The 19,779-nt window shown below is 37.9% G+C and overlaps 3 protein-coding genes across 3 annotated transcripts; all 3 read right to left on the bottom strand.

Annotated features, from left to right (window-relative positions):
* Nucleotides 1-3,470: 3,470 nt before the first annotated feature.
* Nucleotides 3,471-7,329, bottom strand: LOC141905504 (arrestin domain-containing protein 3-like). Its single transcript, XM_074794377.1, has 7 exons — nt 7,191-7,329; nt 6,846-7,054; nt 6,046-6,171; nt 5,257-5,540; nt 4,875-5,048; nt 4,600-4,785; nt 3,471-4,490 (listed from the first exon to the last, which is right to left on the bottom strand). The coding sequence occupies exons 2-7, from the start codon at nt 6,967-6,969 to the stop codon at nt 4,383-4,385; spliced, it is 1,002 nt and encodes a 333-aa protein (XP_074650478.1). The 5' UTR covers nt 6,970-7,054; nt 7,191-7,329; the 3' UTR covers nt 3,471-4,382.
* A 3,301-nt stretch (nt 7,330-10,630) lies between these two features.
* Nucleotides 10,631-11,611, bottom strand: LOC141905333 (arrestin domain-containing protein 1-like). Its single transcript, XM_074794173.1, has 3 exons — nt 11,449-11,611; nt 11,042-11,152; nt 10,631-10,932 (listed from the first exon to the last, which is right to left on the bottom strand). The coding sequence occupies exons 1-3, from the start codon at nt 11,609-11,611 to the stop codon at nt 10,631-10,633; spliced, it is 576 nt and encodes a 191-aa protein (XP_074650274.1).
* Nucleotides 11,612-12,686: 1,075 nt separating this feature from the next.
* On the bottom strand, nt 12,687-19,755 carry LOC141905332 (arrestin domain-containing protein 3-like). Its single transcript, XM_074794171.1, has 8 exons — nt 19,614-19,755; nt 18,045-18,182; nt 16,001-16,032; nt 15,702-15,911; nt 14,818-14,997; nt 14,167-14,370; nt 13,995-14,079; nt 12,687-13,070 (listed from the first exon to the last, which is right to left on the bottom strand). The coding sequence occupies exons 1-8, from the start codon at nt 19,753-19,755 to the stop codon at nt 12,853-12,855; spliced, it is 1,209 nt and encodes a 402-aa protein (XP_074650272.1). The 3' UTR covers nt 12,687-12,852.
* Nucleotides 19,756-19,779: the final 24 nt, after the last annotated feature.

Genomic DNA, 19,779 nt, shown 5'->3' with positions numbered 1-19,779 from the left:
TCCCTAGGGGTCGAGTTATATCACACAGAATTATGCCCTCGCACGCAAAACGATCAACCCTTCCATCCGTGTAATCATTCTACTGTTTAATAGATTCTTTACCGAAAAATACTGCGTTGCTCGCGCAGGCTACGTGCGTGTAGGAAATGTATATTGTAATTGGGGTTTGGAGGCTGCGTTTTATTTTGTTCCACTAGTGATAACACGCTTCAAAATTGATATACTTGTTTAATACCCTGGGCTTAATAGAATTTCACCCTATCGTCTCCGTCTAGCTTGCAATTTCTCAAAGTCTTTTGGTCACGTCTCGAGTCAATGGATTAATGATACATACTTTTTTCTTAATTATCATGTTAATTTCGGAAGCCTTCATTGAATTGATGGGGGGGGGGGCGTGTATAACTCGCTGAATGTATTAAATGTATGAAGAATCTTGTAAACGTCTTTATTTAAACATCATTAGTTTATTATTCATAGAAAACCGGCATCTCTTCCGGCTCCACGCATTTTATCCATCAATTTACAGTAATCTCGAGTAATTGTTTCTGCTGAAGGAGCTTTAGGAGACGAGTCGTTAACAGTCAGTCCAGGTCATACACTGACTCGCTGTAAGTTACTGGACACAAGTTAGAAAAAACAACCAATAAATTCTATAAAAGGCAGATACTAGTGTAAAATGAATTTTACATTTCATCGTAAAATTGTCGTGTTCCCAAGACATACATAAAGTGAAGCCTCTACCATCATCGTGTTACAATAAAGGGAGCCTTTGTCGTACATGCCAAAACTGGTTTGTGCAAGAATAATCCAAAACTGACCTATTTGATCTGTCTATAGACTGCACATTAGAGGCCGGGGAAGGTTTGTTTGACGTCTCACCCTGACCACGATCTTACAATCGGTGGCCAACTTAAATGATAATTTCATTTGAAAAGGTGACACGACCTGAAGGGGCATCTATGTTTAAGACATGTTGTTTGAGAAAAGTAAATTATTCATTGAATTTCATAACTATCAAAATAATGGTACGGTATCAAATCTTATGAATTGAGGATGTTGCTTCTCTGACAGGCGCATCGGTTCGGCACTTACTCCAGGAAGTTACATTTATCCGCAAAACGCTTCTATGAATATCAATTACTGGTCTCTTCTCGTTCTCGCATCTCTCGACTCTACTTCGCTATAATTTAGTTACCAGAACAAGACGGGATCAAACATTCAGCCGCGGACGCTTAATTTCATAATGATAACAAACCGATGCCGTATTGAGTGCGCTTCACGTTAATAATTTCTATTAATGCGGAGGGAAAAAACGACTCGGTAGATTACGAGAAATAGCGACGTTTAAACAAGGATGATTGCTTAAACAAGAATATCTCTTTCTCTCTCTCCCCCTCTCTCTCTCTCTCACCCACTCTCACGGTTTAACGGGTAAGATGTTCCTTAAACATTCATCAGAAATTACTTATGATGAAGTGCACGCGGTCCGTTCTCATTTGATTCGGCTCCAGTAATTATTTTCAAGCAGTCTTTCCCCCGTCTTTCCTATTATTTACTTGCGTTAATGGAAACCTGTTTTTGTGTATGGAGTTGATCGAAATCTACAGCGGTATTACCGAATCGATGTCTGAACCTCTCCGGATCTGTGTCGAGATGCTGGCGTCCTTCACTTGTGCAATCGACATTTATTAAAGAAAGATCAGGGGATGTTATATTTATTGCTGTGAAATCGTAAAAAAAGAGGAGTTATTGGATATTTTATGAAGGCGAACTTGGTGAACGCGAATGAATAGAAAATAAGATAATGAAAAGACCGTTGGATAAATTCAATCAAAGTTTTGATATCCATTAAGTATGTCTATATAGGCGTATAGATACACAATGATACTATAAGAAATACATTTCCAGAAACCTGGGTCTTCGAATTCGGGCTCGTGGCCAAACGATATATTTCCCATCTCTCTAATTCAAAATCAATCTCGACGGAATTATCGTAAGCCAAGTGTGCACTGATTCGATTCTTCGCGGTTACTGAAAAAACAAACCGCGTTGCAAAATTGAATCTAGTGTAAACGCTACATTAGCCTTGATTACAATCGAATTGAGTGGGAGACAGGGAGAGAGGGATAGAGAGGAGGAGACTGTAGATGAATGGATGTGAGAGGTCAACACGTATTAATCACTATTTATCTGATCATATTGACACGTTATTTGTAATCGGCTGACACGTCGCTGTCAAGGGAAACCACGGATTAATAAAACTTTCCGCTGATAAATACATATTAACGATTGCGCAGATAATCAAACAGCCATAATCTCACCACCGAATCATCGTCGTTTCATACTGTTATATTCACACACCAATGCTCTTTTTATTTATTGGATAATTGGATTTTATAGATAATTTTTCAAGAAATATTTGCATATTGGAAAAGGAGGCCCAACGTGACAAAACAAAAACATTAGAAAAAGAGCAAATGAAAAAAAAATATTTCAGATAGTTGGATTAGGCGAGGACGTTTGCCCTACAAATAGTCGAAGCATCGACCTCATGTCCGCAAGCCCATAGAATATGCTTTATCGTTCGACAAAAGTACAGTTGCTTAGAGGACAAAACCAAAATTTGTGAAAATCACAAGAATTAATATAGTATATATGGTTTACATGCGCTGATAATAAACCAGTATGCTGATGACTGCACCGCAGTGTTGTGATAATTGACACAGTTTGTCAGTAGAATCCATGGCCAGACCAAGTGACTTATTTTTGGCTGTTTCAGCTGACACACCCCGAGTCGGGTCGCGGAATACGCGTGCGCAATCAGCGTCGTGTTGTATGCATACCGGAAGTGACACACGTGCCACAGCCTGCTCGAGTCAGCCGGCGGTAGGTAGTCAGCAGTGTTTTATTGTCCGACGTTTTAATCTATCGGTTGCAGATTATAAAAGGAGGTGGTTCCAAGTTTCCGGTTGTTAAACAAGAATAATCAGCGAGTAACATTGAACAAGCTCTACCCATCAGCTAATGGAGCCGGAACAGCGAGGATTAATTAATTAAAATTAGGATTTACCGTCTTTTTCCCCCTGATTATTATTGTAATGTTTAGTTAATGTACTCGACCATCTGTTGTTAGTTGGACGACTATCGGTCAAAAAGTCCTCAATAAACTCTGATTCTAAAGCCGGAGACGCGCTATGCTATTTTCGACTCGATGACTAAAGTAAGTTAATTTCAAATGAATATAATGGACCCAGTCCCAGTTGCGCGATCAACTTTTTCGTTTTCAATAAATACTTGAGATTCGGAATTTTTTCTCCAAATACTTATCATAGTCGAAAGACAACCCTATCCAGTAATCGTAATCCGGAAGAATCATTTTCAAAGCTTTCTGGATTTTGTACTCCACAAGATAAATAAAACTCATTTCTTCGCCTGATTAAAAACAGTTAATCCAATTGTAAAGGTTTCATATCACATACAGGTTTTATTTTATGATTATTTTCACAAAGAAACGCATGACATTTACAGAAAATACCAAGAATGTGTGCGATTTTCTTTCGGATAAACAAATCTTGACTTCAAGCGGTAATTTAACAAGGGATTCTTTTATTTCACAAATGAAAACACGGGCTACATTAAATAGAATTATTTTCGCAGTTATCGCCACCAATAGAGCCGCACGATCCGGGTACCCGCGGGAAACAGCGAGGTTTTTGATTTGATGTTAAACAAATGAATCTCTGTTTAAATCCTTTTATGGTAAAATGTAACGGATCCTACGCATCAAACCCGAGGCTATATTTCATATGGTCTGATAATCGGGTTAAACTTGAACAAATCAAATGACATTTTCATTTTCAACCGAAACGTCTTGCAGGGTATAGATAATGTCAATTCCAAATCTGGCTTTTAGTTAGCTTTATACCGCTATTTCATTTAAAAATGCTCTTGTCGGAATGAAGTCGCTATACCATATATTTTTTTTAGCACGCACCAAAACTAATTTTTGCGAGAACATCAGAAAACAGACATTTTTATCAATCATAAGATTGCGGATGAGTGGTCTGTGGAAAATTTGTTTGCAACGACCACACATTTTGGATTCAACAGACTTTGCTTAAGAATGGAGAATTATTTCAAAAATGTTATTTCTAGCTCAACAGAAAGATCGCATTGACAACCAATTCTATATTAAGATATTGAAGCTTAGATTCCATAGCTCCAAGAAGAGAGTCCGCCTTTTTATGATGCATCTGTTGATCCGAACACTGGACTCATTGCAGAAGTAATTATGAAGTTCATATCGATCAAGTTCAATATAACTTAAACTCATTGCTGACAACTAGATATTCTACGAATTTTCGCTGATGACGTACATCGAGTCACGACTCTTTCGATGATGACCTTTCCGTACCGACTACAATCGGAATTCTGAGGCAGAGCCTCCTACCGAGAACACGCGGCAAAAACGACATCGGAAAACAACGCATCTGAAATATATACAAAGACAAGAATGAAGCGATATATTACGATACATTCAAGCTCATAGTTATCGGTGATATATTGGATTTTCTCTCCACATCTTGACGACTTTCTTACTTCGATTAGATATTCAACTGATATGATATCGGAAGGTTGTAGACTTGGTGTAGAATCTGTTGGTATAGTTACGGGTTGTCCCTTCCAGACAAATCTCATCCCTCGATTTAAAGCATGCGTTTCTATTTTCCAAATATCCTGAGCCATTTGCTTTGATTGTCCATCTGCGCTCCATATTGTTATTGCCTACAAAAGCAAGACAGGTCATCTACGTATTAAGAAATGATTGTATTGAAAACAATATTCCAATAATTCTCGATCTTATAGATGCAAACCTTCACTAGTTTCAATGTACATTTACATTTCCACGGACTTTCGTTTCTGTTTTCGCCGTAAATCCGAATAACCTCTCCTGGCAGATAGCCTGTCTTATCTAAGCGTAGTGTTGATGAAATAACGCTTCTTCCTTTGGCAAGAAATCCACATTTTAGTGTCTTTGACACCAACTTCTGTAAATACACGTACGAATCATATGTCTCGTAGTGAATGAATGAAATGTCTTTTACATGATGTTTTCGAAACAGTGCATTGTCAATGTCTCGGAAACAAGAACCAAAGTTGCGAGTTAAGTATCTGATTCTACAAGAGTTCCAGATTTATTCAATACGTTACTCAACATCAGTCAAATATTGAATTTGGGTGCTATAACATACGGACCTTTGAGCTGTATCCACCACCGATATTCAGATATCCCTGTACGAATAACTCCTTTCTGACGTGGTATACGCGATGATTTCCGAATTTAATGTGTCCAATAAGGTGTTCATCCTCAGGATTCAAAGCTTTAGTCTTAACGTGACACGAAACGTAATAACGAATCCAACCGTTCTCGCAGTGAATCGATGCCGGGCAGGTGGACGGTAGAGAGAATTCAAACGGAACTTGGTAACTTCGTTGTTTCATTAACGCCCAACCGTTCGCGTTATCCGTACTCGAAGTCACTGGTGATTTTCAAGTATGGAATAAATAAAATATACGTATATATATATATATATCTGAGCTTTATTGTCAAAGTATTACAACTTTTATGACAAAATTAACATAATATTATCATTAATTGAAGACAGAACAGTAAGGGTTCTCCAAATCATGTAGGTTGGAAACAGTTAACAAGAGATTAATTATATGATATGGAGAACTTACAACACAAAACGGAAAAGGGGACTAAATAACTACATATACTTGAAGATAGAAACGATCAGCATATGTAAAGTTATGTATATAAAACTATGAGCAATCTCCAGAGGAAGGTGCCGTGATAACCTATATGTCTGTATTGTAACGATAATATAGAAAATATCAACGAGTCCAAAACGTTTTCCATTCTAGTTATCGAGTCGAAGCGTCGGAAAATGAATCATCACCTAAAGGATACCTTTTTGGACCTGTTTTCTTTCTGAATAGAGGTTTTCCTATATCAGCGTAACGGGTATTTGAAAACATTACCTTTATCACAAAATACGTGTTTGTAATTGAAATATTCTTGTTTAGCAGTATGTACAGTAAGAGTATTCTCAATAGCTGCATCGTTCCAGCCTATTGCACTGGCTCCTTTACCGCATAGTATTCCACCTAAAACATCCAAATAAGAAATTATCGAATGGGATTTTCAAAAGAGGTTTCCTACGACAGGTCGCGATTAGCTTTTCAGTAATCGGTAGGTCTAGAATAGGGTTCATCTTTCGGTTTCTCCAAGAACCATGGCGGGTACACGCGATCGTTGAACAACGTAGGATCACCGTGGATACACCACTGCCAGGACTTTCGGCGAATTATACACGTTGTTTCAGCAATTGATTCTTTTTTTAGTAAGCCAACCTACCAGATGGCGGTTGGTGAAAACTTTCCCAATTTCATACGCCCTAGCCGATTGGGCGATGTGCTATTCACAACTAAAAGGGAGATCTTAAACAACTCGTCAATTCTGCTTATACTTAAGCGAATTCATTAGATCAATTAGCTTTATTCTAAGGTCAGTTTTGGTGTTTATGATAACCTAGTCAGCACGCCAGGCACAGGTAATATATCTAAGTGATCACATACATGGAAAATCACCGAATCACATGAGTATATACTCGCATATCCCTACGCAGGAACACTAATCCCTCGTTATCATTTACATAACATTCTAAACCCCTACAGCTACAGTTAGCAAGGATAGAATGTAGAAATTCAAAGCGGGTTTCATTTATAGTTGTCACAAACTTGGATACGTCAGCATATAGCATATGCAAGCGAGTACTTACTAGTGATAAGTAGTGAGATATCACCCGCCTGAAAGACGACTTTTCCTCGCACGATGTCACCAGGTTGATACGGCTGATCATCACGATCAAACAATATATCCAATCGAGCTAACTTATGCATCATACATTCACTTCACCATCGAATCCTTTTTTGTTTTCTTGGACAGTTCGTCTTATAATCTTTATCATTTATGCGACCGACGTGATACCTGACACAACAACAATACAATCACATGTACGGTACTGATAGTTATAATCAAATAACACATTGACCTATTTTTCAAGCTGAAATATTGAAAGAAACCTATCTAAGAAACTAATACCGAATTATATCGCAATAATTACCTGGATTATGGATTATGGATCCCGCTCAGACAAGGTCTAATTAATATCCATAGATCTGATTGCATTCATGTTTTGTTGATTTGTGGATAGCGACTATTATCCGCATGTAGGTCACATTCAAACATTTACAATAATTTTACAGTATATACCTATAAATGTTGATGCAAAGACCCGGACGTTAATACTAGTTGTTTTCATCGTTTGAATATTTTACTAGAATGAAGTCATCTATTTACATGTATTCATATATATTCGTGACACTACACGTTTTTAGCATGCATCTATACATAGTGCTTAATGTACGTAAATACTATGGAAATAATTCATGGGTTTAGAAATATTCAAATTACGATTTCAAATTGATATTTTACATCTATTCTTTATTCGTCAACATTTTACGTTACTTGAATGAAATATTGATATATATAATATATATATATATATATATATATATATATATATATATATATATATATATATATATATATATATATATATATATATATATATATATTTATATATATATATACCGGTAATGATAATATTAAAAACGGATAACTAATACAGGAATACTGAATACGTCGTTACTCGTCAACTCGTTCTTTCACTAAACATCCTAATGAGATAGTTCCCTGTTCTTATAGTATATGGGCGCTAGTGCTCAATAGATCTATGAATTTGAATAAGGAGGAATTCTGTCGAAAATATTGGAAGAGCAAAACATTTCTTGTATCGCGAACAGCAAAATAAAGTACGATTTTGGTCCTCAATTTGGTTAACCTGACACACAGAGACGGTCTTCCGGCGTGGAGTTTGTGGACTAGTCCATCTGCCACGTTGAATGTTTTATAAAGGTAAAACTTAAGCTATTTTCCATTGTTTGCGTTCATGTTTGTATGCACTGATCTTTAATCCTTTGTTCTAGTTTCTAAAAGAATTCTGCCGTAAACAGCCAAAAGAAGCCAAGATGCAGAAAGCTCAGAAATCATGCAATATGGAGGCCCAGTTCGCAATATTAGCATTGTTTTGCATCGCGTCTAATAAAAGTTGATACACTCGCCATTGCAGTGTGTCCAATGAGGTCCCTTCAAAGTCTTCAAACAAAATTTAATTGCATCGCTGGCAGTTGAACATCAATTTTCATTGACGAACGACCAAGTTCACCTTACACTATAACATTGGGTGTTGAGTTGCGTTCATTATATGTACTTACAAAATCGTAAATGTAATAGAATCAAGATTTTCAAATGCACAGATTGAAAAAAATAAATATATGCACATGGAGACCATTTTTATTTCACGTTGAACAATGAGCAAAATATGAATACGATTAAATTGAATCTTCTGTATTCCATGAAATCCATTTAGTGGTAACACGATAAGATAGATCAGAGTTGGTTGAATCAATTTTCTTCGTCATCACTTTTCTGCCAGGTGGCGTAACTATCGACGCTAGAGAATGACGTTACCTGGGCGCTAATAGCGGCGTCCGCGTATGTAAATGAATTTTTATACTGATTATCTTCGTCTTCCAAATTGGCGTAAGTACTCTGGTAATTTGAATACGTATTCTCATAGAAATCTTCGCGTACATCAAGCGCTGTTGACTGTTTCTTTTTACTGTCTGTATTCAACCAAGAATTACAACAACAAAAACAAAATATTTTTAGTAAGACACATGTTAAGATCATTTTCATACAGATTTTCAGATATATTTGAATGGAAGCAAGTGAAGTTTCCAGCCGATCAGATAGATTCATTCTATCCAGCTGCGTAGGGTTTCATTCATTTTAATGATTTAGGACCCACGGTTCAATTTTGGGTTGAAATAACTTCATGTAACGTTTTTGCAAAACTTAAAATCTTCATGGAGTGACGCGGACTCTCTTGCAGTCGATAAGGACAAGTCTTGAGACAATTAAATGCATTTTATGACGGTGTATCTACCTGATTTTCTTTTGAAGAGTAAAAGCATTTTTCGTTTAGGTTTCGGTTTCGGATTCATATATATTCTCGATGAAAATGTTCGCCAATTATAATACGGCTTAGTCGCATATTTCGGGCGTTTTCCTTTCTTCTTTTTATCCCCGGCCTCTTCGTGGTTGTTGTTCCTCTCTTTGAAAGCCGTTGATTTTCGTACTCGATTTATCTCGAATTTAGCGTTTTTCCTCCGCACGAGGTCGTCGTACGGTACGTATTTACCGAGCAGTGGAACGTTACCGATCTCTAGTGGAATTTTCAGCCTGACTCGACCTGTTGAGATGCACGCACCTGAAGGGGTCACCGTCATCTATTGGATAGAAATCAAGACACAATTCTTTGTACCTCGCCGAAATCAGATTTATTTTCCGCTGTATATTTTCTAGCGATCATTGATAATTAAGACGTTTTGATGAATGGCTCGTAATGATCTCAAAACTTAGCCATATATAGTTTATTAAAGTGTCACAAGTAAAAACAGCCTTTATAAAGGGTTACCCTAGTATATATCTTCATACAAAATCATTCATTATGTGCCTATCTATATCTAAGTATCTATAGACAGGTGAATTTTCTTTATAAAAGGCAGCAGAAATAAGTGAAAATTTCTATTTCTATTTCTAATCATGTAGAAAAACGCCCATGGTCTACTGTTGTAATATATAAGGGGAACAAAAGTTCCGGGAACCAGACACACAAATATTAACGAACCTGTAAAGTGTAGCGAATAACCATGATTTTACATGGATCTAGCACTGATGGCGTGAGGTCTGGTACTTTCAGTACGGTGCCATCCCAACGATGAGACCCTCCACCGAATACTATACCACCCGACTTCTTACAAAAATCCTTTACCGATATTGTTGCCATCCCATCATCGGAATAGTAATGAATCGTCTGAAATGAAATGTATAAAAGCTCCTTTGAATTAACGTTTTTCTTTTAAACTTTATTGAGTATAAGATTTGTCTGCAAAAGTATCAGCACCGAATGGAACCGAATAAACTGAATACCTGTTTTATTTTGATTTGAGAACGGCAAATTGTCGAACAGCGATTGATTATTTCACCGGATACCTGGATACCTTCACCCGGTATGTATCCAGCTCGATCTATCTGTAACGTAGCTCTGATACCCCCGGTAGTGCAACACATTTTCTTCACGCCTATTTGTTCCTCAGCTACTTTTTGACCCTAATTAGACAAAACAGAGGTAAATTCAAATCCATTCGTACATCATTAGAGATGCACTTGGCTGTCGAAAAAGTATCGTAACTTGGTGTCTATAAAAGACCAACAATATTGAACATTATTTTAACAACGAAAACATGTCATTTTTACGTTTAAGGTAAAATTTCAAAGAGATTATTCAGAAGAAAGAGAGTTGACCATCTTTAGTGATTTGTGTTTTTTAGATAATCTTTGAAGATTTCAGTGTAACAAATTGTCATTGTTAAATCATCAATATTGTAATAGGTCCATTACATCCACTACATAAATTGCGACTAGTCTCATTTGATATTGATATTGTACCTTAGCTTCAGGAATATCGTTGAGATCTACATTATTAGCGACGGTGATGATTTTGGTGAGCGTTAAATCTTCACCGATTAGAGCGTAAATATGGCAGGTAATCCCGTATCTGATGAAACCATTTTCAGCCTCAAGCGACATCGGACTCGATTCGGGAATCCGAAACGAAAACGGGAATTTATAAACATCATCCGGTCTCAGACTTATATTAGCGCTACCCTTTCCTCGCTCTGAAAATATGATATAAGCAAATTTAAAGATGGCTGCCCTGTTGATATCCCCTATGACATTATAAGATGAATCGTACACAGGAAAGAGGTTTCGCTACTCTTAACTTGCCTGCTCCTAACACAGTCTTCTTTTTATCGATATAAGATTCGTTATTTTTACAAGCCGATTCTTGAATAAACCATTTCACTTCCGCGGTACCGAAACACCGAATAGTAATTCCTGTAATCAAATATCGATTCTTATTTAAATTCACTTGCCTTGCCCCATTACTGTACGTGTCATATCCAGATATTTCTCCTCGCCGACAAAGCTGCTCTCCCCCAGAGACCACTCTGTTTTAGCCATTCCAAAATAGCGAATGCAGATTCCTAAATATAAATTCAAAATACGATAACACTGAAGGTGCCCTACGCAATGGCGTAACCGATTATTGCGGGTTTCGTATGTTCATTTTGGGGCCAGCTCCACAGTCGAGACAGATTATCGGCACAGTAATAACTTTACTGTGCACTTACCGTTGATGTCCCATTCTTTACCGACTTTAATACGAACGTTTCCCGTCACAGTTTCACCAGTTTGATAAACCCCGGTTTGACGGTCAACCTCGATATCGAATAAACTCAGTCGCTCTTTAGCTGGCGTGTAACAGGGGCCGCAGCTAGGGGCGCACGAAACCATCGTCAACAAGCTACAAACACAATTATCATCGATGTTTTCATGCGACTGAATCAACTAACCATAAACCAGACTTAAATGAAAGTGTTTTATAACGTACCTTGTTAACACATCTAGAACGAAGACGACTCGCCTAACGCACACAGAAACACGATGCTACATTGACGTTCGTAGATGCATAATATATTGATTGTATGAAGATTATGCAGCCTTGTTTATAACAGCCACACCCTACAGTTATGAAACCCCCAGATCGCATTATCATACAGTTTTTCATATGTTATTTATGCTTTAGGGGTATTTGATAAAAATTCTTATATAACTGGTGAGATTTTGTACGCCCAAGGATCATTTGATGCTAACTATTGAACCCTCGTTTAAGGCGGTATATCATACGAAAATAATGACATTCTTTTCGAGCATATTTTGAGAAGCTGAAATATTCTGATGAGTATTTTTGATAATTCTTCAATGTTTAAGAATATAGCAGGGAAATCTAACTTTTCGTAACTTCAATGCGTTCATGCCACAAGCTCGAGTGGTTTTTCGTCTATTTAGCAATCGATTGTGCGAGAGGGTGCTAGAATTCAATGGAAAACCAAAACACCTGGAGGCAAATAAAGACACGACTTAAACTAAACCACAAATCTACTTTTATCTGGAATGGATTTATGAAAAGTATTTATTTTGTTTACATGTAAAAACAACGAGAAAATAAAATACAATATTTGAATGACCTCAAATAACAGTTTTACAGTACTGGCCGTATAACTGAGGAGACACCTCTGGAGTTGATTTAAAAGAAATCATTCAATGAATACTTAAAAATACGACGATTGATAAATGCTGCAAACAAATCATTTTCCCTAAGTTTGAACATCGCTCGAAGCAACAACGTCTCAGTTCCACAGTTCATGTGTAAATCAACACGACAGTGGAAATGGATCCAGCGCGGAGCACACGCAGCTAATTCGAATGTCAACTATTATTCTACGATAAGAGCGTTGAAGAAACAGTCCCACCACATTTCGTGGATGAGACATGACCTCTTGTGGAGCGGAAGTAGTAAAATCCCGTAAGCGTATTAAACGTAATTGGTCGCATTTGTTGAGCGACCGATCAGAGATCGCTATTCTCGAAATAGCGGTTTGGAACCGCGCTTTATCAACAAGTTTCAAAAAAGCATTTGAAAGAATGTAACTATAACTGGTTAAAAATTCTAGCGTGAGATCCTAGAGAAATTGTTACACAGTCGTTTCTGATTCGATGTCTGAACAATGTTCGTTATTCAGATGTAAATGTTTTCGCTTAGAACTCGGTGAATTGTCCAGAATCTGATATTTACAACTAGCGGCCGAATGATAGTATTTATAAGCCGGTATAAATCCGTGTTCATCATCTTCTAGACGGGTACCATCCACTTCTATCGATCGCCATTTCGTTCCTGGATATGGAAATTGTTCTGTAAATAGAGCAATAAAAGATTGATGAAAATCTAATCTGAAAATGAAAAATAGATATTTCATAACGATTTTATCATATCGTGATAACGACTTGATACTGAATAAAAATGTATTGAAGTGCTGATGGTATCGTTTGAAAATGTTATCATCCATAATTTTGCTACGTTCCAGTTCAACGTCACGCCCCTAGTGTTCTTGTTGCTGCTGCTGCTGCTGCTGCTGCTGCGTTGAATTCGAGTCACGCGATCAAAACAAATTGTTCGTAAACCAATGATATATTTATTTCATGTGACGTTTTAATTCTCATCTGGCAGCCATCGCCAGAAGAGTGATAATTTAAACGTTGAAATTCGAGCGATTTGATTGATTGGAAAATTACATGTCGACACGAGCTCAGAACATTCAACCTCTGGCTCCGTTTAGATATTCACGGTCAATCAATGGCAATGTATTGAACGTACGGATGATTAACTGAAGGGGAGACAGACAGACTATCTAGTCAGGAGTATTTACAGTAATATGTCAAAGCCTGGGGGTAATCGCAACTCTGTCATCGGAAAATCGTTTGAACTCTGTAAACGTCGTATAATCCCGGTAAACATATGTGTTGTCACATTTCAGAATTTTAGACCAGGGCAGTTATCGCCATCTCCAATTTCACAGTTAATTATGTAAAGGCGAAGAAGATAGATAGCACAAAAATACGAGTTTTCGCTTCAAGCGTATAGTAGTTTTATCAGCGGTAGCTTATTTAACTGGTCACGGTACTATTAACTAGACACGAGATTTTTGATAAAATCTATCTATCTATTTATTTACTCTACACGTTAACTGATTCGACACCAGGTTAACACGGCTCCTCTACAACTAGAGTCAACTCTGTATATAAACTGAAGCCTATTCGCGAGATTTGGCGATGTTACCTTTATATTCCCAGTTACTGGCGCACTGACCGTGCGGTAATGTTCCTATTATTATGGGCAAAGATAAGAGCAACGGATGACTTTTCTTGACAAACATCTTGAGCTGAAAAGAGATTGGAAACGTTTCTTGTATATACACTTCACCTCCTCCTGGATAATAGACATGTTACACACAGAGAGCACTTACCACCATGTCATATTTGATATCAATAAACTGGCAACAGTCGAGTCGGGACGGTGGCAGAGACGGTACGTGTAAAATGTTTTCGACAAATTTCTGTTCACTTTCCGCATTTATTGATCCGATATTCAGGTGCTGAATTTCCCACATGACTTTGCGGGATTTATTCGAATCGTCGGATCCGTAACGAACGATCTGAATTAGAAAATGTCTCGATAAGTTTCAGCTTCTAATAATAACGAGCCAGCAGTCGAATGAATTCCGATGATACAGGGTTGAACACCAACATGGTATTATAAATATTGCGGAAGACAGTTGGATGGTTCTTGGAGTAATCAGTCTGATTACTCCAAGGATGGTTGAACATAAAGTGCACAAATGAATTGAGTAAAAGTATTATTATTACTGGTATAAACATGTATCATTTGATATACCTATCATTTTTTGAGAATACCAATATCCTATAGAGTAACATGTGAAGGAAATCAAGTGACTATAAAAGCCTGAACAACATCTTCCGATTTTGGTTCTTGGTCTTTTTCGGAATCGAGATAAACGTCGGAAGGCGGCATCTCTACGAACGTGTCGATACTCACAACACAAAGAACACAATAAGAGTTCTATATGAAATGTTGTTTTCACCTGTTTTAGTGATAAAGTTGCTCCTTGTACTTTACGAGTTGATTTGTTTTTCACGCTGATGTCGGCGCGTATAATCTGTCCCGGAACGAACCCGCAACTCGGCAAACTCAAAGTACAAGTCAAACTTCCTGCACGAAAACAGGAATGAATCGATATTTCCTGAGATTTTCGGACCCCGCTCTGAAAAAGATACATAAAACCGAGTTTGGTTTCCTAGAGCAATGAGTAAGATATGTATTAGTTATCTTGATAGGAAACTTCTTAAATGCATGGATGATAATGCGGAAAATGCACTTAACTTTTGAGTGCTTAATGGAAGCTTTTTCAGATCACTTGATGCGGGCACGAAGCACCACTCAAAGTATTAACCCTCTGACTGGATGAAGACCCTCCGCTAACGTACCCAGTAAGCACTCAGACTTATGATGCTTTACCTCCTATTTCTAGGGTGCACAACCTGTTCGGCGATGTTCGCAGAATTTAGCTCGTTAAGCGTTATTGGATATGCGAAATAAAAGATCGGCGAATTCGCTTCGCATTTGTATTCGATACGTCGTTTCCTGAACATATTCGGCAATGTGCCGTACACGCGTGGAATCATGAAGCAACTTCCGCTGATTCGTCGACTAGGCTGTGCTAATAGCTTCCGATATGACTTGTGGTTAAGCTTCATACTTAAACTCGGGGCGGATCACAGTAACACGGGCGAAACGCCTAATTCAGATTGGACACCCTGAACACCCCCACCCAATTTCTACATGGAAATTTTACTTCAAAAAACATTTCAAGTTTTAAAAGTCGTTTTCAATTTCTTCTGCCTTTCTTCGAGATTTTTGAGTGCCACGTGTGATGCACCTGATTAAACCCTCGTAAAACAACCTTACCAATGATTGCAAACTGAGATTGAGGTCTTGCAGCACCGTTATGAATACTGTTGATTCGAGATTTTGACTGTAAAGCTCACTAAGTACCGAAGCTTTTGCATAGTAACGCACAGATCCGTAGATTCCCTCAAACGAACACGGTATATCAGTCGGTAAATTATATCTGAAGGGGAATACATGTTTTCCCGCTGATAATTTATCCACTTCTTTCTGCGAGTTCAAATGACCTGTAAAATCGAAGGTAGAATTGCATTTCAGTTTTCTAAGCAATACAGTTATTAGAAATGACATTCACTGACGTCATCGTGATTTCGAGGATGGTGAACGCGCCCTCGCAAATAACCGAACGACCGAATTGGAATTCCTAGGGAAAGACGCTGCCTCTGATACACCGATTTAGACGATTCTACCAGGAATTCTACCTCTAAAAATGCCAGCCAGCTTAATTGCTCAACTGCAAGCTATCGAATCCCGAAACAAGGTAAACGCATCGATTTCCTGCCTCATATTTCATTCACGGAAACCCCGCGCATTACACAGTTACCCCGCACAGCCCCGCACTGAGCGATACACAGTAGCCCCCGCATCGAGCAATACACAGTAGCCCCCGCACTGATGGATCGTCGCAATCTCAACACAGAAAGACAGATATGAAGATTTAACGTTAATCGATGATATGTGGCCGAGGTTACGAAAAATGATTCGCGAAGTATATCCCGTCCCGTCGTGCTGGCCTATTCTGTTTCTGGTTTTATCAAAACCGACATGCGGAATGTTTTTCCCGAATCCTGGACTTGGAGTTTATCCGATAAAACAATCCAAATAAGGGATCAAAATTAATGTCTAATGAATATTAACAAACTATAACGATTAGATATTAGTGTCACAATGTAATACGATGTTCGTGTTCCCTGGAAACAAATCAAATCTCCCAGATGCCCATAAGACAAATATCCACTTCCCGAATAGGACCCGAATAGCCATTCCTCGCGTTACTGCCCGATAATCGGCTCACGAGATAGAATATATGGCTGGTAATATACACGTTTTCCATATTGTTACATAAAGATGCAGAGAATGCTTTCTAAACTCGACTGGTCAGACATGTTTATGAGGAAATTATTCTAAAGAGCGCTGTGTAGCTGTGTGTCTGATGGAACTGATTCTCTACAGCTCGGCGGATCGCTCTTTACTTCTCCAAGATTTAAGCGTCGAAAACAACAACGCCCAATAAATGACATTAAAGGGGTTTAGGAATTCGTGACGCGAATGTAAATTCCTCCCTCTACGCGTCTGTTTTTATTCATGTTTACCAAATGAAAATGGATAAGATGATGATATAGCAAACCTGGTTGTGCGAGCGCCGACCATGAATTAATCATCCATTCAGGCGGTAATAGTTTTAGGAGCTAGAATTGACCACACCCTTCCGTACGATGAATAATTCTAACACATTAGTGAAACATTTACTGGTGTCACATTCAGAAGAACATTTATTTACGTGTCTTTATTTTGTAACCGTCGCAAGGCACGAATCTTAATATGTTATACGACCACAGGAACGAAATATCCGTTATTCAAGAGCTAGATGGATTGTCAAATTCTCATTAATAGCAGTTTTTCAATATTCACCACTTATCCTTTATTGGATAACGAGGAAATGTAGATGGCTTGTCACGAAGCACAGAACGTCACAAGCCGTGGGTGACTCTATAGATTAACGCTACTTCTTCATTAAACCGCTTTTGAATAACCACATGTGGTTTGAATACATAAGCTCAATCGAGCGGGAAAATGTTGTTTATTGCAAATAGTTCAAAAGTTAATTGATTTAACTATAGACCTCTATCAGCCAATCAGAGTAGGGGATTCCCTGAACTGTTACAGTTAACCACCTGTTCAACTGTTCCGAGACGCATCAATTCGGTGGTATAATCACAGTTTTTATTACAAAAACACCCGAATGACAAATCGACATGTCACATCTTGTCGACGGGGGATTTTTTTCTCGTGTCAAAAATGGTTGATTCATCGAGGGAAACACAACGCAGTTCTCCGTGACCAGAATTCCATCAACACATTTCGTATTCAGTGAACGCTGTCCCGGTACACGTGTAGATAGTAGCTGGATTGCGTAGTTAAGGCTTTACGTATCTTAAAACTTGTGGGAATTTATAACCACAAAACTATACAAGTATTCATCAAGAACACGTTCGCACACAGGTGCAGTCTTTTAGTTACACCTTTATGGCATTCGAAGTTAATGAATGCATTTTTTCAAATTTCTAACCCAGGGAATTCTAACACCCAAACACGTAATTCATTTCTCTATCAGTTATTTACCTCTTCCCCATAAAACTAACACTTTTTTGAAGTAGATTTCTTCTACGTTGTATTCTATGTTGACCTTGTCGTCGGGTATCGGGTCACGATTATCCGTCCAGCGGACTGACGTTCCGCCGTATAGCTTTACCTCAACTCCTGAAAAATATCATAAACATATAAAATCTAAAACAATATCGGATAAGATTGAAAGCAAAGTTCTGACATAAAATACAATCAGGGATCTGAAAAGATAAATCCCCTGTATGTGTATATAGCAGGTCTTAGTTGCAAGGTGAAATGTGGATAAGAATTGTGCATAATTTGGGGATCATGGGTGGAGTGATTAGATATCATGAAATTGAAATCTAGAACCCCAAATACTATACATGTACAATGATTAAACACCCATTTAACAGATCTATATTCTTAGTTGCATGAAATATCGGGGTCGGTTTGTGCAGAGGTGAAGATAAGATTGATCGCTGATAGTGCTTATAAATACTGTTGTCATCGATTTAACTGTCAACCTTCTAAGCATAGCGCATCGGAATTGCTAATTTGAAGCCCACGAATTGAAATCTGGTCAATCAAACCTAATTCACTCTAAATGTCTCCGTCTATAATACGTTTTTATATCATCGTGTTACCATAGAAACAGTGCTGTATACAGCGATATAGCTGAATTCGTCACCTTTATTGGGAACATAAACCGTTCCACAAATCGTGTCTGATGCACACAATTCTTTCAGCAATTGTGCGTGTGTGAAAAGTAGCTAATTACTACGACAGAGTAGATCGAGAGAAACGCGCGATTTTTTAGAGCAATTTTATTCACGCTAATGATTTCGTCGTCGACAAACGAAATTCGATACATTTGTTTTTCATAGGATTTTACCGAGAACACACTTTTCTAGTGGGAAGACTCGATTTTTAGGTGACCGCAGGGCTTGGACGCTTGATCCTCTCCGATGACATGAGTTAATCCACTCGACGGATAAAAGGTGACCCCTTTCCACGTTGAAAACAAGTTCAACAGGTTGCGCTGATTCGTAGATTATTTCAGTAAAGAAATAGATGAGTTATTTTTGCGTTTGATAAAATGGATATATAATGGATGATTCTATTAAGTTTGCATCTCGCGCCTGATGAGTTCGTCTGATTTACAAAACGGGGAATTGAATATTAAAGCATCGTTAAGCAAGTAACATTAATCAGATTAACGGCTCTGGGATAAATGGCATTCGAAGGGCACCATATAACTATCAAATTGTAATGATACAGTGATTGATTAGTTATCTACGGAGTCACCCTTATTCTGTCCGACCTTCGAGTACGTAGCAAACTCCATATAATCAATTTCGTCACGATTCCTAACTACAAAAAGCGTTATTTTATCATAGAACGGAAATATGTATTTAAATAATTTACTGATTTCAACTCTGAAACGTGCAAACAGCAACATAACGTGCTGAAAATCTACGACATAAACGTCGAATTATCACAGTCATTGATGAAACGAACAACGATAAAGAGGATCTAAATCGGGAATTCTCGCTTAAAAAGTGCATCTAAATTTGATTTGATTACCTGTAATTTCCATCGGTTTTTCCAATTCCAGAACGACAGAGCCTCGAATCTGTTCACCGCTGTGGTAAAGTTTATCCTGTCGTTCGAATTGTATCGAAACTTGGCGTTGATCAATGTTTAAATCTTTCATCGAATTCATCATTTTGCACACCGGTTATGATAGAAT

This window comes from Tubulanus polymorphus, chromosome 5 (assembly GCF_964204645.1).
Source record: "Tubulanus polymorphus chromosome 5, tnTubPoly1.2, whole genome shotgun sequence".
Classification (NCBI taxonomy): domain Eukaryota; kingdom Metazoa; phylum Nemertea; class Palaeonemertea; order Tubulaniformes; family Tubulanidae; genus Tubulanus; species Tubulanus polymorphus.
This window is presented reverse-complemented; position numbering and strand designations above follow the sequence as displayed.

Excerpts from the sequence above, each read along its gene's own strand:
- LOC141905504 (XM_074794377.1), bottom strand. The coding sequence starts at position 6,969 with ATGATGCATAAGTTAGCTCGATTGGATATATTGTTTGATCGTGATGAT. Across the intron at positions 5,541-6,045 it reads ACACGTATTTTGTGATAAAG|TGACTTCGAGTACGGATAAC; the intron begins GTAATGTTTTCA and ends GAAAATCACCAG. Across the intron at positions 4,491-4,599 it reads CAGTTGAATATCTAATCGAA|ATGCGTTGTTTTCCGATGTC; the intron begins GTAAGAAAGTCG and ends TATATATTTCAG.
- LOC141905333 (XM_074794173.1), bottom strand. The coding sequence starts at position 11,611 with ATGGTTTCGTGCGCCCCTAGCTGCGGCCCCTGTTACACGCCAGCTAAA. Across the intron at positions 11,153-11,448 it reads TAAAGAATGGGACATCAACG|GAATTACTATTCGGTGTTTC; the intron begins GTAAGTGCACAG and ends ATTTGATTACAG. Across the intron at positions 10,933-11,041 it reads GAAGACTGTGTTAGGAGCAG|AGCGAGGAAAGGGTAGCGCT; the intron begins GCAAGTTAAGAG and ends TCATATTTTCAG.
- LOC141905332 (XM_074794171.1), bottom strand. The coding sequence starts at position 19,755 with ATGATGAATTCGATGAAAGATTTAAACATTGATCAACGCCAAGTTTCG. Across the intron at positions 14,371-14,817 it reads CAACTTTATCACTAAAACAG|ATCGTTCGTTACGGATCCGA; the intron begins GTGAAAACAACA and ends TTTCTAATTCAG. Across the intron at positions 13,071-13,994 it reads CAGTAACTGGGAATATAAAG|AACAATTTCCATATCCAGGA; the intron begins GTAACATCGCCA and ends CTCTATTTACAG.